General features: G+C 39.1%; 1 protein-coding gene across 1 annotated transcript in view; it reads left to right on the top strand.

Moving 5' to 3' along the window:
* The window catches only part of OTOA (otoancorin), a 77221-nt gene that overhangs the window by 23516 nt on the left and 38392 nt on the right, over positions 1–15313 (top strand). The window contains exons 12-20 of the mRNA XM_056806529.1: positions 3–218; positions 1975–2142; positions 3027–3167; positions 6631–6689; positions 6848–6965; positions 8293–8366; positions 10106–10241; positions 11748–11938; positions 13317–13410. Coding sequence (XP_056662507.1) covers positions 3–218; positions 1975–2142; positions 3027–3167; positions 6631–6689; positions 6848–6965; positions 8293–8366; positions 10106–10241; positions 11748–11938; positions 13317–13410 — 1197 coding nt within the window. The remainder of the gene's footprint in view (positions 1–2; positions 219–1974; positions 2143–3026; positions 3168–6630; positions 6690–6847; positions 6966–8292; positions 8367–10105; positions 10242–11747; positions 11939–13316; positions 13411–15313) is intronic.

Raw genomic sequence — 15313 nt, 5'->3', positions numbered from 1 at the left:
AGCTCAAGGCTGAACTTTTGGACATCGCTATGGAAAACCAGACCCTGAATGATACCCTGGGCTCCTTATCTGATGCAGTGGTGGGTCTGACGTGCAGCCAGCTAGAAGACCTGTCTCCAGAGGCAGTGCACAATGCAATCTCAACTCTCAACCAGGTTTCAGGGTGGGCCAAGAGCCAGGTCATTATCTTGTCCACCAAGTACTTGACCCATGAGAAGGTCAGTTCAGTTCATGACTTCTTGAATGCAGTAAAGCCACCCAAATATGGGACTCTTTTCTAGATAGTAAGAGTCCATCCATATTGGAAACACCTAATAGGCACTTCAAATGATAAATGCCAAGGAATCTGGCAGCAGCCCGAGTGTGAATAATCCTTCCGTGGTTTTGTTTTGAAGTTATTTTTAAGTCTAAACAGAGTCCAGAGATAATAGGAATCTGGGGACAGGGTGGAAGGATGGCTAATCTTGGTTCTGCCACTGTCTGTGATACCTATCCTTGGGAGTCTTAACATCTCTGAGATTCACTTTTCTCATCAGAAAATGGCAAGAGTGTTGCCTGCTTGTACTCTCCCTTAGAGGATCGTTGAGAGGCTGAAGTGAAATAATGGATGTGAGGGCTCTATGCTGAACCTCTTCTCTCTTTGTATTCTCTCACTGCATGATCTCATCAGTTCTCATTGGTTTCATGTCATTTCTATGTGGTTTACTCACAAATCTACATCTCCAGCCACAGGATCTCCCCTGAGTTCAGTTCTGTCTCCTTAACTGCCTTTTGGACATTTTAAGTCTGAGATGGTCTGCAGACAGCCCACACTCAACATATCCAATCAGAACACATGATCTTTCTACTCCCCTGTCTCTTACCTTCCAAGTTTATCTATTTCTATTAAAACACCGTCATCCTTCTAGTCTCCTAACCTTAAAACCTTGGCATTATCTTCATTGGCCTATTCTTCTTCATCCCAGGCATCCAATAAATTGCCAAAATCATTCTGTTCATTCCTCCAAAGCATCTCTTGCATCAAACTCCTTATCACCACTAACAAGGATTGAGAGCCAGACCTAGAGATGGGAGATCCTGGGTTCAAATTTGGCCTCAAACACTTCCTAGCTGTGTGACCCTGGGAAAGTCACTTAACCCTCATTGCCTAGCTCTTCTGCCTAGGAACCAATACACAGTATTGTTTCTAAGGCAGAAGATAAGGGTTAAAAAAATGTTCTTTGATTGATTGCTTTGAAAAACATGAAGACCTATTCATTTTTTAATTATTGCTTTTATTTTTTTGTTGCTTATTATGTCCCATCTACACAATCCTACCTGCTAGGCAATTGTTTTTCCTACCTTAAGGTATATTTTGTTTTATTTTTTAACCCTTACCTTCCATCTTAGAATCAGTATTGTATATTGATTCCAAAGCAGAAGAGTAGTAAAGGCTAGGCAATGGGGGTTAAGTGATTTGCCCAGGGTCACACAGCTGGGAAGTGTCTGAGGCTAGATTTGAACCCAGGACCTCCCATCACTAGGCCTGGCTCTCAATCCACTGAGCCACTCAGCTGCCCCTGGTCCAAGAATTCTTAGCCTGAGTTTCTTGAACTTTAATTTAAAAAAAATATCATGGCAATTATATTTCAGTATAATTGGTCTCCTTTATAAACCCATGTATATATTTTAAAACTCTTACCATAGAAACGATTACTGTGTATTGGTTCCAAGGCAGTAGAGTGGTAAGGGCTAGGCAATGGGGGTTAAGTGACTTGCCCAGGGTCACACAGCTAGGAAGTGTGTGAGGCCAGATTTGAACCGAGAACCTCTCATCTCTGGGTATAGCTCTCAATCCCCTGAGTCACCCAGATGTCCCTTACTTTAAAGTTTAAATAGGCTTTAATGAAAGAAAAAAAGTGACCTGAATCCTGAATTGTCTCCAAATCTTTTTTAAAGCTTTTGTTCCACGAGTCTTGTTCTTTTCTTTCCTAGGTCATATCATTCTATAACATCAGCCAAATGGGTGCACTGCTGGCTGGTATCAGCACCCAAGCTTTCTACAGCATGGATCCAAAGGAGCTCTCACATATCGTTAGAGGCACCATCTCCCAACATGTATCTGATCTGTCACCTACCCAGCAACAAGGTATCCTCAGCAAGGTAATGGGAAACTATCTGATAAATAACAGCTTCAAACCCGAACACTTGGTTTCAGAATCCCCATAGGTGAAATGTGATTTGGGCTACAGAATCAATCCTAGGTTAGATTGTCTCTAAGCACAAAAACAAGCAAACAAACAAAAACAACCCAAAACCCCTTTGCTTGGGAACTCTCTTGGCTCTTTAGTTAATGGCATCTTACTGAGTCTGAGGGGTCTTTCCTGATCCTCTATTTGATAGTACCTACTCCCTGAGTTTTTAATTTGCTTTATATGTATCCTATGTGAACTTATCTCTGATCTTGTGATTTCCCACCCACAGGGAGAATGTTAATTCCTTGAGGATTGGGACTGTGTATCCCAGTGCCTTTCACATAGTATATGCTTAAAGAATGCTGTTGCTTGCTGGGAGCCATCAGGCCATGACTCCTTGACAAAGTCACTCATGGCAGCCAAGAGGTCACAGAGTGGCTCTTTGGCAAAATGGAATTGCCCACTCATCCCCCTCTATATGACTTCTCTAATTACATCCTTCACTAATGGAATTGATATGATTCTTGTTCTATTTCCCAAAAAAAACCACCAAAAGATCCCAATTCCTCCATCTTCCTCTACCCCTTCCCTGCCATCCACATCCAATCTTTGGACTTAATGCAAGATAATGCCTTGGGAATCTTCCCTATCTCTCCCCTACCATCTAAAATGCCCATCGGTGTTCTCCTTAGAGCTTAACATCATAGATTCAAAGAAGGAAGAATCTTCAGGACTCATCTAGTCATCAAAAGGGTTGTGTACAATTGCAAAAATTGTCAAGAAGCTGACGCTGAGTCTCATTATGTACCTTACGTGCTACTCTTCCTGGCTCTTTTTCTTATTTTTCATTAGATTCTTGAAGCAAGTGATGTTTCTTCAACAGTCATGGATATACAAGGAATTTTCTTTAAGGAAGTATCTCTCTTTGATTTATGGAAGGAGCCAGGCTTTAACTCTACAGTTGTGAAAGAAAAGGAGCTCAGGAGAAGTCAGGTATTTAACACTAGAGGAGAGGACCATGTGAGCAAAGCTAACTATAAGGTGGCCTTCTGAAAGAGAATACTGTTGCCATCTGTGATCAATCAGTACGGTGACTGGGAAGGAGAGCTGGCATTGAAGCCAGGCAGACTCTGGTTCAAACCCAGCCTCTGATACATAGTGGCCATGTGATCCTGGATAAGATCTTTACCCTCTTCAATGTTTGAAGAAATATTAGAGGGGAAAAAAACACTTACCTTCTGTCTTAGAATCAATACTGAGGGGACAGCTAGGTGACTTGTGAGTTTGAGAGCCCAATCTGGAGATGGGAGGTCCTGGGTTCAAATTTGACCTCAGACATTTCCTAGCTGTGTGACCTTAGGCAAGTCACTTAATCCCCATTGCCTAGTCCTTCCCACTCTTCTGCCTTGGGACCAATACAAAATACTAATTCTAAGACTGAAAGTAAAGTTTAAAAAAAAAAGGAATCAACACGAGTATCTGTTCTAAGGTAAAAGAGAGTGGTAAGGGCTAGGCAATGGGGGTCAAGTGACTTGCCCAGGGTCACATAGCTAGAAAGTGTCTGAGGCCAGATTTGAACCAGGACCTCCCATCTCCATGCCTGGCACTCTATCCACTGAGCCATTTAGCTGCCCTTTGAAGCAACTTTTAAGATCATCAAGTTATAGTTCTTTGCAATTTGGGCACATTCTGGTTCCAACTTGAATTGGCAGAAGAAGGTTCTTCACCTAGGAGTTAGGTATTCATACATGGTCAGATTAGATATATGATGAATTCTAGCGGATTGAGTTGGATATTTATGATGAGAAAAATGTTAACTGACACAGCAGTTATCCCAGTGGCGTGCTGGGTAGAATAGTATCAGGAATCTGAAGCAAAACTTGCTGTATTTTCTTGACTTTGGGAATGTCACCATAAAATATATAATGTATTATCTATCATATATTATATACAAATAGATCTTGGAATCTACCTACCTCTCAAGCATTTCTTATTTTTAACCTTTATTTCCTTTCTTAGAATCAACACTAAATATTGGTTCTAAGGCTAGAAAATTTAGGTTAAATGACTTGCCCAGGGTCACACAGGTAGGAAATGTCTGAGGCCAGATTTGAACCCAAGATTTCCCATCTCCAGGTCTGGCTCTCTATCCACTGAGCCACCCAGCTACCCCTGTAGCATTTCTCTGTGTCTGGATATTTATAATAGTGATGTTTAATCTGGATAAGAAAAATTTAGAAGGTATATACATGGTAATAATAGTTCACACTGTTATAGCACTTCTATTTTAAATACAATCTCATATAAGCCTCACAATACCCCTCTTGGATAAATCCCCATTTTATAGGAAAAGAAACTGAGACCCAGTAAGGTCCCAGTACTGAGACACCCAGTAAGGGAGTAAGGAGTACATAGGAGCACACAGATAGTGTTTCAGGTAAGATTCTGACCCAGCTCTTCTTCGTGGCATATTCTACACCAGGCTGCTTTACAATGCCTGACATGAAAGCAGGTAAGCAGAAATGGAATAAGACTTGTTTTACTTAGCCCCAGAGGACAGTGGCAAAGAGCAGAAGTCTCATAGAAGCAGATGTCAGCTTTGCTTATGGTGGATAATGATGATATGGGTGGAAATGATTGCTAACATTTATGTAGCTCATGAAAATTTTGCATCATGCTTTGCAGAGGTTAACTCATTTGATCCTCACCAACTATGCGGCATTGTCTATTATTATCCACATTTGACAAAATGAGGAAACTGAGGTACAGTTTCTGCCCAGAGTCACACAGCTAAGAATTATGTAAGTTAGAATGCAAACTCGGGTCTTTCTGACATTGAGATCTCCATCCTCCTCGATACTTAACTGCCTTTTGTAGAAACCCCTCAAATAAACAAAGACTTTCTAATAATTAGAGGCATCCAAAAGTGGAAAGAGCTACTTCAAGTAGTAGTAAGTTTTTTATCAAAGGATATCTTTTAGCCGAGACTAAATGGTTACTTACTAATATGTAGTATAGGAGATGTCTGTTCAGGTATTGGTTTCACTAAATGACTTCTGAGTTCCTTTTCCTCTCTAAAATTCTATGTCAAATACAGCTGGGAGGTCCCCATCTATTACATAATTTACTTGATTATGGAAATTACTTGGGGTGAAATTACAGGTTCTCTATGACAAATAGATGCCCTAGTTTATGACCTAAATAGTCTACAAATGGATTTTCCCTTGAAACAGGAGTCAGATGAATTTTCTTCCTTGAAAATGCCAGCAGGATGGGTCTGTACCCCAAAGAGATAATGGACAAAAAGACTTGTACAAAAATATTCATAGCTGCGCTCTTTGTGGTGGCCCAAAACTGGAAAATGAGGGGATGCCCATCAATTGGGGAATGGCTGAGCAAATTGTGGTATATGTTGGTGATGGAATACTATTGTGCTAAAAGGAATAATAAAGTGGAGGAATTCCATGGAGACTGGAACAACCTCCAGGAAGTGATGCAGAGCGAGAGGAGCAGAACCAGGAGAACATTGTACACAGAGACTAATACACTGTGGTATAATCGAACGTAATGGACTTCTCCATTAGTGGCGGTGTAATGTCCCTGAACAATTTGCAGGGATCTAGGAGAAAAAAACACCATTCATAAGCAAAGGATAAACTGTGGGAGTAGAAACACCGAGGAAAAGCAACTGCCTGAATACAGCGGTTGAGGGGACATGACAGAGGAGAGACTCTAAATGAACACTCTAATGCAAATATTATCAACATAGCAATGGGTTCAAATCAAGAAAACATGTAATGCCCAGTGGATTTACACGTCGGCTATGGGGGGTAGGGGGGAGGAAAAGAAAATGATCTATGTCTTTAATGAATAATGCTTGGAAATGATCAAATAAAATATTAAAAGAAAAAGAAAAGAAAAAAGAAAATGCCAGCAGGAGAGGGTTTGGGTAGAGTCTCTTGGGAGACAGTAATGCCATAGATATTCCATAGAGTTCTAATACAGTTAGTTGTGACCAGGTTCCTCAATTTTCCTCCAGATCTTTTCTTCCTTAGGTTCAGGTGGGGTAAGAGTGAAAGAAGAAGAGCAGAGAAATGTAAATTGGACGTCAGAAAAAAAATGATCCTAGAAGTAGCTAGGTAGCAGAGAGGATAGAGTGCCAAGTCTGGAGTTAGACGGTCCTAGGTTAAATGTGGCCTCAAATACTTCCTAGCTGTGTGGCCCTGGACAAGTCACTTCACCCTGATTGCCTAGCCCTAGAAATGATACTAAGACAGAAGGTGAGGGTTATTTAAAAAAGAAAAAAAAACCCGATAATTTATTTACTAATTTGCTCCCCTTTCAATTCTGAAGTGGGATATGAGAAACACAAGAAATAGCATTTCAAACTTGTTTTTCAACATTCTGTCCATGGCAAACACACATACAAACTTCTTCTTGATTCTTCTCACCGTAGGCCTTATTTCTGTATGATTTTTTGTCAAGATCGATGCAAAAGTCTGATGACCTCCTAAGGTAAGAAAAAATAACTGCCAAATCAATGTCTGTGGGATCCTCCAAATGAGTGCTACCCTAATATCTCAGAGTGACGAGTTCTTTTTATATCCCTCCTGTCTCTAACTGATTCCCTTCCCACCTGCCCCCCTCCCCTCCTCTCCCATCTCTCTTTTCAGTGTAGGGCAGTTGGTTAAAGGAATAACATGCCAGCAGATTGAGAGCATGAGCCCTGACTCATTTTTGGCCCATTTCAAGTATTTTGAAAACAATCTCCACCTGCTTTCTCCATATCAGGTACCATTAGCAGTCTTTTTTCAGTTTGAATCCTGTTTCTGCCCATCCCCCTTAAGTGGGTTAATGTTGATTACTCTGGTAGAGGACTTTTTTCCTAAGGGTTTTCAGATTCCAGTGATAGTTTGGGGCCAGCTGTTTGAATCAAGCCAAGTTTTCTCCAGTTTCATATTTTTAAAGGGGACAAAGTATCTGGATTCGGTGACCTTTATATCTTGGCAACCAAAACCAGTGTAGCATGATCATTCCAAATTCAAAATTGAACCAAAAAATGATTTCTAATGTGTGTATGGGGGTAGCGGCAGCAGCGGCAATAGTGGTTATTTTTTAAATGACTATATATGTATGCTAATGATTATTTGAATTAAAAATGTCTCCCTCCCCTAATGCCTCAATCTTTTATTATTAGAATATTTGATTTAAAATGCTCCAAAAATATTTTTCTTATAAAACTTTGTCTTCCAAACAAGTGGGAGACTATTTGATGCTGTGTGACTAAGATGTGTGACTAAGATGCACCTTAGTTGTCTTCATTTTTGAGCAAGTATAACTATGAATAGAGTTACTACATCTGTGTCATGACCTTGCAAAACCTGCAGAACTCAGGTCCTTAGGTAAAGTAGCATTTCCCAGGTGAATATGGAGAGCACTTTTCTTTCTTTTACTTAGATATGTTTGAAATTGGAATTAAAAGATTTTTATAGTGTCAATTCAATCAGTTATTCTTTGAGAGATAATAGAAAAGGAAAACGAATACTTTGTTATATAGTTCTAGTAGAAAACTCTTTTCTTCTGTTTTAGAATCAATACTGTGTACTGGTTCTAAGGCATAAGAGTGGTAAGGGCTGGGCAATGGGGGTTAAGTGACTTGCCCAGGGTTACAGTTAGGAAGTGTCCGAGGCCAGACTTGAACCCAGGACCTCCCATCTCTGGGACTGGTTCTCAATACACTGAGCCACCTTGTTGCCCTGAGGCTGTCAATTTTTTATGAAGAATCTGGGATCTATTTTTTAGGTGTATGAAAGTTTCTCTGCCCTGCCCACTCAAATTGGTGGATATAAAAAACTCTGAGACTATGCTTTTTCTGTAAAATGGGAATAATAATAGTGTCTGAGTTGTTGTGAGTTAGCATAAGTAAAGTGTTTTGCAAACCTTAAAGCCTCATCCAAAAGTTAGCTGTTATTATTAATGTTGTCACGAAGTTATTAATAAATAATAATATGATTATGAAGTCAGCCTCATCATAAATAACTTGCAACAATCTAGCCTGTCTAAGCTCATCCAAACCTCAGAAGGTTTAGAAATATCAAAAACCTCTTTATCCTTTCAGATGAGTTGTCTAGCATGGAAGTACTGGAAAGAGTCTCGATCATCTCTGCCTCCCTATCTCTTATCAGCACTCCCGTAAGTAAGCATTGTCAGTATCCTAACCCTGACTCAGTGGTTACACTGGTGGGACTTTATCATAACTCTCCCTAACCTACATGGAGCACTTTAAAGTTTACATGCACTTACTATTTTTTACTTTATTTTTTTCACAGTGTTGGAGTTTGGGGGTGGTTTTGGACAGTGTTTTCTTTCACGTGTTGTTTATTTGTATCCAATTCTTCGTGACCCCTTTTGGGGTTTTCTTGGCGATGATACCTAAATGGTTTGCCATTTCCTTCTCCAGATAATTTTACAAATGAAGAAACTGAGGCAAACAGGGTAAAGCAATTTGCTCAAGATCATAGAGCTAGTAAGTGTCTGAGACTAGATTTGAACTCAGATCCTTCTGACTCCAGATTCTGCACACTATCCACTGTGCCATCAAGCTGCCCCTTTCACAACAAAACTAATATGGAAGTAAGTTTTGCATGATTGTACAGGTGTAACCTATATCAATTTGCTTGCCATCTCAGGGATCAGGAAGGGGAGGAAAGAAGGGTGAGTAGTGGAACTGAAACTTTTTAAAAATGGATGTTAAAAATTGTTTTTATGTGTAATTGCAAAAAAAATTTAAATATTTTTTGAAAAGGAAGAAAAGTTTGCATGCACTAACGTTATCTTGATTCTACATTAGACACTAGCTCTGTGATTCCAGGAAAGTTGCTTAACCTTTCTCAGCCTCAGTTTCTTCATTTGTGAAATGGTAATAATAGTACCTAACTCATAAAGTGATTTTATGGATAAACCAAGATAATAAATGTAAAGCATTTTGCAAAACCAAAAGTACAATATATTTTAGCTCTTGTTATTAAGTGGCAGCAAGCTTGGTCCATAAATCTCCCCCATCCCAACTCCATTAAATAACTTGATGACCTCTCAGCACCCTAGTAGGTTTATTTTCAATATCAGACTAAAAGGGGGAAGTATTAATAATGAATTCATGATTAAAGGGATTCTAAAATCAGAAACTGGAATTTTCTTAATATTTTGAAGAGAAAATGAACATAGCTTTAATGTACAGAATAAAATATAATTATAAACAAAAGCTCAAAGCAACACTTGGGATTTGAGGATTGACACTTAAATTTTGGTTCCCTGTGCAAAGAAAAGAAAAAAAACCAGAAAATGATCCTTCATTCCTTGGGAATTGAAGAATTAATAGGTACCTTTTAATTCTGGATAGAATTTATAACTTTGCTTAATTACAAGCCTGATGAAATTACAAATGCTGTAAGTAAAGGTTCTCCACATTAATTCCCTGACTGGTTTAGTTCTCAACATTTCAGGGCAGGCTCTAAAAGAAAAGCAATCTAGTTTTGCAAGGCCTTCCTGGATACTGTTCCTTCCCCTCCTCCTTCTTTTGTCCTCCCATTTTGTCCTCTCCCTCTCTTCTCCATCACTTTTCCCTTCTTCCTTCTTTCCCTCTTTAATAAAAATAGCAAATCTATATAAAGTAATTTAAGGTTTGCAAGGTGTTTTACATATATTCAATCAGTTAACCCATCATGGCAAGTATTTATGGAATTCCTGCTACGTGCCAGAAGTCTCAAACATGGTCTCTGACCAATAAGAGCCTCTAATCAAGTTGAGGAATCTAATAAAGACAGTTCTAATTAATCTAAGTTGAACAACGAAGTACAAAACTGTGGTATAACCTGTAAAGGCATCAGGAGAAGTGTATTCTTTCTCCTCAACTTCCCTTCCTCTCTTTCTAGGGCCCGCTATCTGGAGTTAGTCCCAGCCTCTCAATGTGTTCCTTTTCTGATTAGCCTGGGGAAGATCGAGATGAACACACTCGTTTTAGATTCTCATAAAAAGAATTCAATTATCAGAAAAGTACGGCAATGCTTGGTAAGAAAAGGTCCTTCCTATTCCGAAAGAGGCTTGGATTGAACCCTCCTTTGCTACATGACGCCTCTACTTCCCCCACTGTTCTCTGTTACATAAAATGAACTTTGGTTTTCCCTTCAGTGGTCAGTTGCCACTTTGCAGTAAAGTCTCAGTATCACCTCTTAATCTGCATGAGATGGCAGTGATTGTCAACAATTCCTGGGGTATTCAAACCTCGAATTTCATGAGACCTTGTGGGAATCTGGAGTGTCCCTAGAATAGTAAGGGAAAAGGTTGTGCATGCTTTAAAAAAATTTGGGGGGGTTTGATATGACCTATATACCTTCCAAATATATGTCTTCCCCATTCCCTCCCCCAGAAAACTATCTCTTGTGACAAGGAATAAAAATGAAAGAAGAGGGGAAAAAATTAGCTCAGCAAAATTAATCAATATGTCAATCTAGTCTAATCAGATATACAAAGTTCCAAATCTTCAGTCTCCCTACCCTTCCCTGTCCCAAAGGGAAGGGAAAAAAACTATGCAAGGGGACCTTTTGTCATCTCTTCTCTAAGTTTTAGCTTGGTCATTGTTATTATATTTATATTTCAGTGAGCATATTGTGAGGATAGTTCTGTTTACTACACTCTGCATCAGCTCATATAAGTCTTCTTATACTTCTGTGAATCCTTCACAGTTCATCCTTTCTCACAGTGCAGAGGTATTCTATTACACTGAAGCATCAGTATCCTAAAGAAAAAGAAAGGACCCAGGCTGGCATGTAGAGGTAGCAAAGTTTGTATTCAGCATTCTCTGCCTCCTTATTCTTCCCCTATCCCCCTGCTTCTGTTAGCTTCTTCTTTTGCCCCAGGATTCCTTCAGTTCTCAGATTGTCCCAGTTTCTCCTGTGAGAAAGTAATTTGATAGATTCACTTAAAAAGAGAATAGCATGCTGAGTATAATGCTTACTACTAAAGAATGAGTCACTAATGATGGAATGTCAGATCTTGGTGGGGAAGAGTTTGGGGGACCACGCTTCAAATTACAGGAAATGTTGGCTGCTTCCCACTCCATGGATGTATGTATAAGACCAGCGATATCCATTTACTTCCCCAAAGGGCTTGCCATTGCCCATTTTCAGTGACAATGCATTCAAGCTTTTTTGGAATGCAGATTCTCCAAGTATCCCATTTTAAAAAAAAATCATTGACTAAGTGCATCTGTGAAGCACCCACCTTCTGTTTATTTCCTGCACATCCCTATCCACACAGTTCTATCCCTTAAGGTTTTTGTGTCTTGGGCATGTCAGATCCACAGCACAATTTTCCCAAAACCTGATGCTTGCATCTCTGGGATAAATTCAGGTCATGCTCCATTTCCATCTAATCCAAGAGACTGGAGGTCCTGGAACAACCAAAGTATTTGATAGGGTTGTAAGTAAAACCACTTCACATCAAGTGACTATAACAAAACATTCTCCTGGATGTTCCTGGGAGACAGTTTTCCCAGTTCTGGCCTCTTGGTTTCAGAATGATTCCATTACTGACGAATACAACATTGACATCATCGGAAACCTCATCTGCCATTTGCCTCCAGCCATTATCCAAAATGGGATTCACTCTAGAGCCTTGGCCACAGCAATGGACAGACTCAAATTCTGCACAAGCCTCAGCCCTGAGCAAAAGACTGAAGTGAAGCACAGGCTCTTGGAACTGCATGGGTGAGATGGTCAGCCTTTGGTTTTACCCCAGGCCTAGGTCAGTCTGTTTGTTTTAGCTGGTTAATGGCTAGTTAATAATAAAAAATCCCTCTGTTGATTTGCTGACATAATGCAAAGGAACACACATTTCTGGCAACAGAAAGACTCTTGTATTGATTCCGAAGTCAGAGCCCCCTGATTTTAGATATTGCCATACTTTTCTTTCTGCTCGAGGCTCAGGAAGCCGAGCCTTTTCTTGGCTTTGCCTCGGATTCATCATGTTACTTTGGGGATTCATTTAGCTTGGATGGGTTCATTTTCTCATCTGCAAAATTGAGATAACAATACCTGCCCCACCTGGGTTAAAGGGTTCTGATGAAGATCGGATAGAGTGGGTTACAATGAGGATAAGCAAGTGTTACCAGGCTTTGAAAAAGGTTAAAGGTACTATATAAGTGTCTGATGTTGTTGCTCTTCTTAACAATGGACAGGAATAGAGATCTATGATTTCATTAGTAAAGGAAACTTTATCAATGCAATCCAGGACCTTCTCTTCAACCCATTGTAACTCAAGTCCCAACGCCCATTGGGCATGGGACACTTTCTTCATTAGTAGATATGAATGGACTCAAGAGCTTGAAGAGACTCAAGAATCTGAAGAGTTCTCTCTTCCACTTTTGCCAACTATACTCTGCCCCTTATGCAGGCTCAGGGCACTGGTCTCCACCAACCAGGGGAGAGAGTATCAAACCAATAGAGTTGGGGACTCAGGTTATGCTACAATTTTAGAGGATTGCCTGGAACACCAAGGGGTTGAGTGACTTGATCAGGGTCACACAGTGTCAGAATTAGGATTTCAACCTAGATCTTCCTGGCTAGGAAGTTGGTTCTAACCACTATGCTGTCCTCCTATCTCTCAAGAAAAAGAAAATCACTAATGCTAATTATAAAGTGCTTAATGAATTATCACTTTTAGACAAGAGAAATCTCTCTGGAGAATATTGAATTCAAAACTGAGAAAACATTTCTGAGTTTTTTGGCCAGGTAACGGTAGTATTTCTGCTTTTCATTGATCTAAATAATAGGGATTACTCTAGCAAAAGGATCCAGTCTTCCCCTTCCATAGAAGGAGAAGACCCTTTTAAGAGACTCTTTCCAAATGCAATGTGGTTTTAAACCACATCTCTCACTTTTAATGGGCTGTACTGTAGAATTAATTCCAGGGAAATAACACCTAAAATTCACTGTGGGCGTCTTCTTATCAAATATCAGAGGAAGTTATTTTTGAGTCAATAAAACTATGTCTTCAAACAAAAAATAAATCTCTATTGCTAGGAAAAGAAACATGTGGTTTTCCTCTAAATCCTTATGGTTTTCAGTTTATCTCCTTCCTTTCCAGACTCCCTCAGAATTGGACGGTTGAAACAACAAAAGACATTGGACCATTTCTAGTCCTCTTTTCAGGAGATGAATTAAGAATCATTGCTTCTAAGGTACTTCTCAATCCCTGACATTAGAGATTTCATGAAATTAAGTTGGTTGATTTGAGATTCTGGGTGACATAACATACCAGAGGGTCTTACAGTTAGTTGGGGTGGGAGTACCTCTGCTCTACCTTAGAAGGTCCAGCTTCTCACTGAACTTTTGGAATGGGCTCTCCCACCTTCATATCTGGCATGCAAAGAAGAGGAAGTAGTAAAATAACAACTAAATTAAATTCAGCTTCCTCACTACATGGTCTGGAGGAAATGTGCAATTAATAGGCTCCGATTTGGTCCCAAACACTCTGCATGAAAATATGCATCTCCACATAATTGTACATACCATTACTGCACATAGATATGTTGCATAAACATTGGTGGTTGTTATTTCAGTTGTGTTCAACCTTTTGTGGAATTTTTTTTTTGCAAAAATACTGGTGGTTTGCCATTTCCTTCTCCAGTTCATTTTTCAGATGAGGAAATCAAGACCAGTAGGATTACGTGACTTGCCCAGGTAGTGTCTGAGATCAGATTTGAACTCAGGAAGATGAGTCTTGATGACTCTAAGTCCTACACTCTAGCCACTGAAACACCTAGCTCTCCCCTGCATAAACATATCTGTGTGTCTATTATAGATATGTACATACGAAGTGCTGTACATTCACAACCCTACAACACACATAAATAATGTGTTCTTATGCACAGGCACAATACACATTTGCACACTCATCCATGTATACACATTCACATATACATGAAGAGGATAGACATTTCCAGATACATTTACATATACTCTTACTCGAAAGTGCCCAAATCTTATTTATTGAAGCCAGGATTAGTTTTATGCAGTATAGATGAGACCAAATGGCAGCCCATTCATTGCACACATTTCCAAAAACATTTATATATACTCTTACCTAGAGGTACCTAAATCTTGCTTAATGATCCAGGGATTAAGTTTTATGCTTGTTGTGTTATGGAGAAAAATGGATGTGAAACTCGACATATAATGTCAGACTTTTCCTACATGTTGTTTAACATATAAACAGTTTGGCTGGACCATCTTTGTTCAAACCTGGCCTCAGCTATGTGATGCAGGGCAAGTCATTTTAATCTTTCTAAGCCTCAGTTTCCTTACTTGTCAAGTGGGGATAATAAAAGCTTCCTCTACTTCCTAGTGTTTTCATGAGGATATATATATATACATATACATATATATATATAAAGCCTTTTGCAAATTTTAAAGCCATATTTTCATGTCAGCTATAGATACACCTTCCACAAAAAAATCCAATGTAATGGTCTTTGCAACTAGTAGCAATGCAACAAGCCAGGACAGTCCTGAAGGACTTATGGGAAAGAATGCTAATAACCACATTGAGAAAAAGAATTATGGGAGTAGAAATGCAGAAGCAAAACATCTGAATTACTTATCACATGTATATATGGGTATGTGGTTTGGGGTTTAGGCTTTTAAAAATCTCTCTATAGCAAAAATGAATAATATGGAAATAGGTATCAAGTGAGGAATTACTTGTCAGCTCTGGGATGGAGGGAGAGAAGAAAGGAAGGAAATAAAATGAATCAGGTAAACCTGGAAAAATATTTAAAAATAAATAAATAAAGTGAAAAAAGGTATACCTTCCACATTGTGGGGTCTAGGATGTAGCACCCCCACGATCTGGAAAATTCAAGTAAAAATTTTTGACCTTCCTTTTGTACCAAAGAAGTCTGAATTCTTTTCTTTTTATTTAATTGAGTATTTCCAATATCTTATTGTAAAATTTGGGTTAAGAACAGACTCTCCCATATCAAGAGGACAAACTAACTTTTTACTTATTTTAACTTTTAAAAAGTGTGTATATTTATGGCATTAAAGATATAATATGTTGATATGGCACAATAATGTACATAT

The sequence above is a fragment of the Monodelphis domestica genome, chromosome 7 (genome assembly GCF_027887165.1).
Source record: "Monodelphis domestica isolate mMonDom1 chromosome 7, mMonDom1.pri, whole genome shotgun sequence".
NCBI lineage: Eukaryota > Metazoa > Chordata > Mammalia > Didelphimorphia > Didelphidae > Monodelphis > Monodelphis domestica.
Note: the sequence above shows the minus strand (reverse complement) of the source record. Positions and strands in the feature narration are given on the sequence as shown.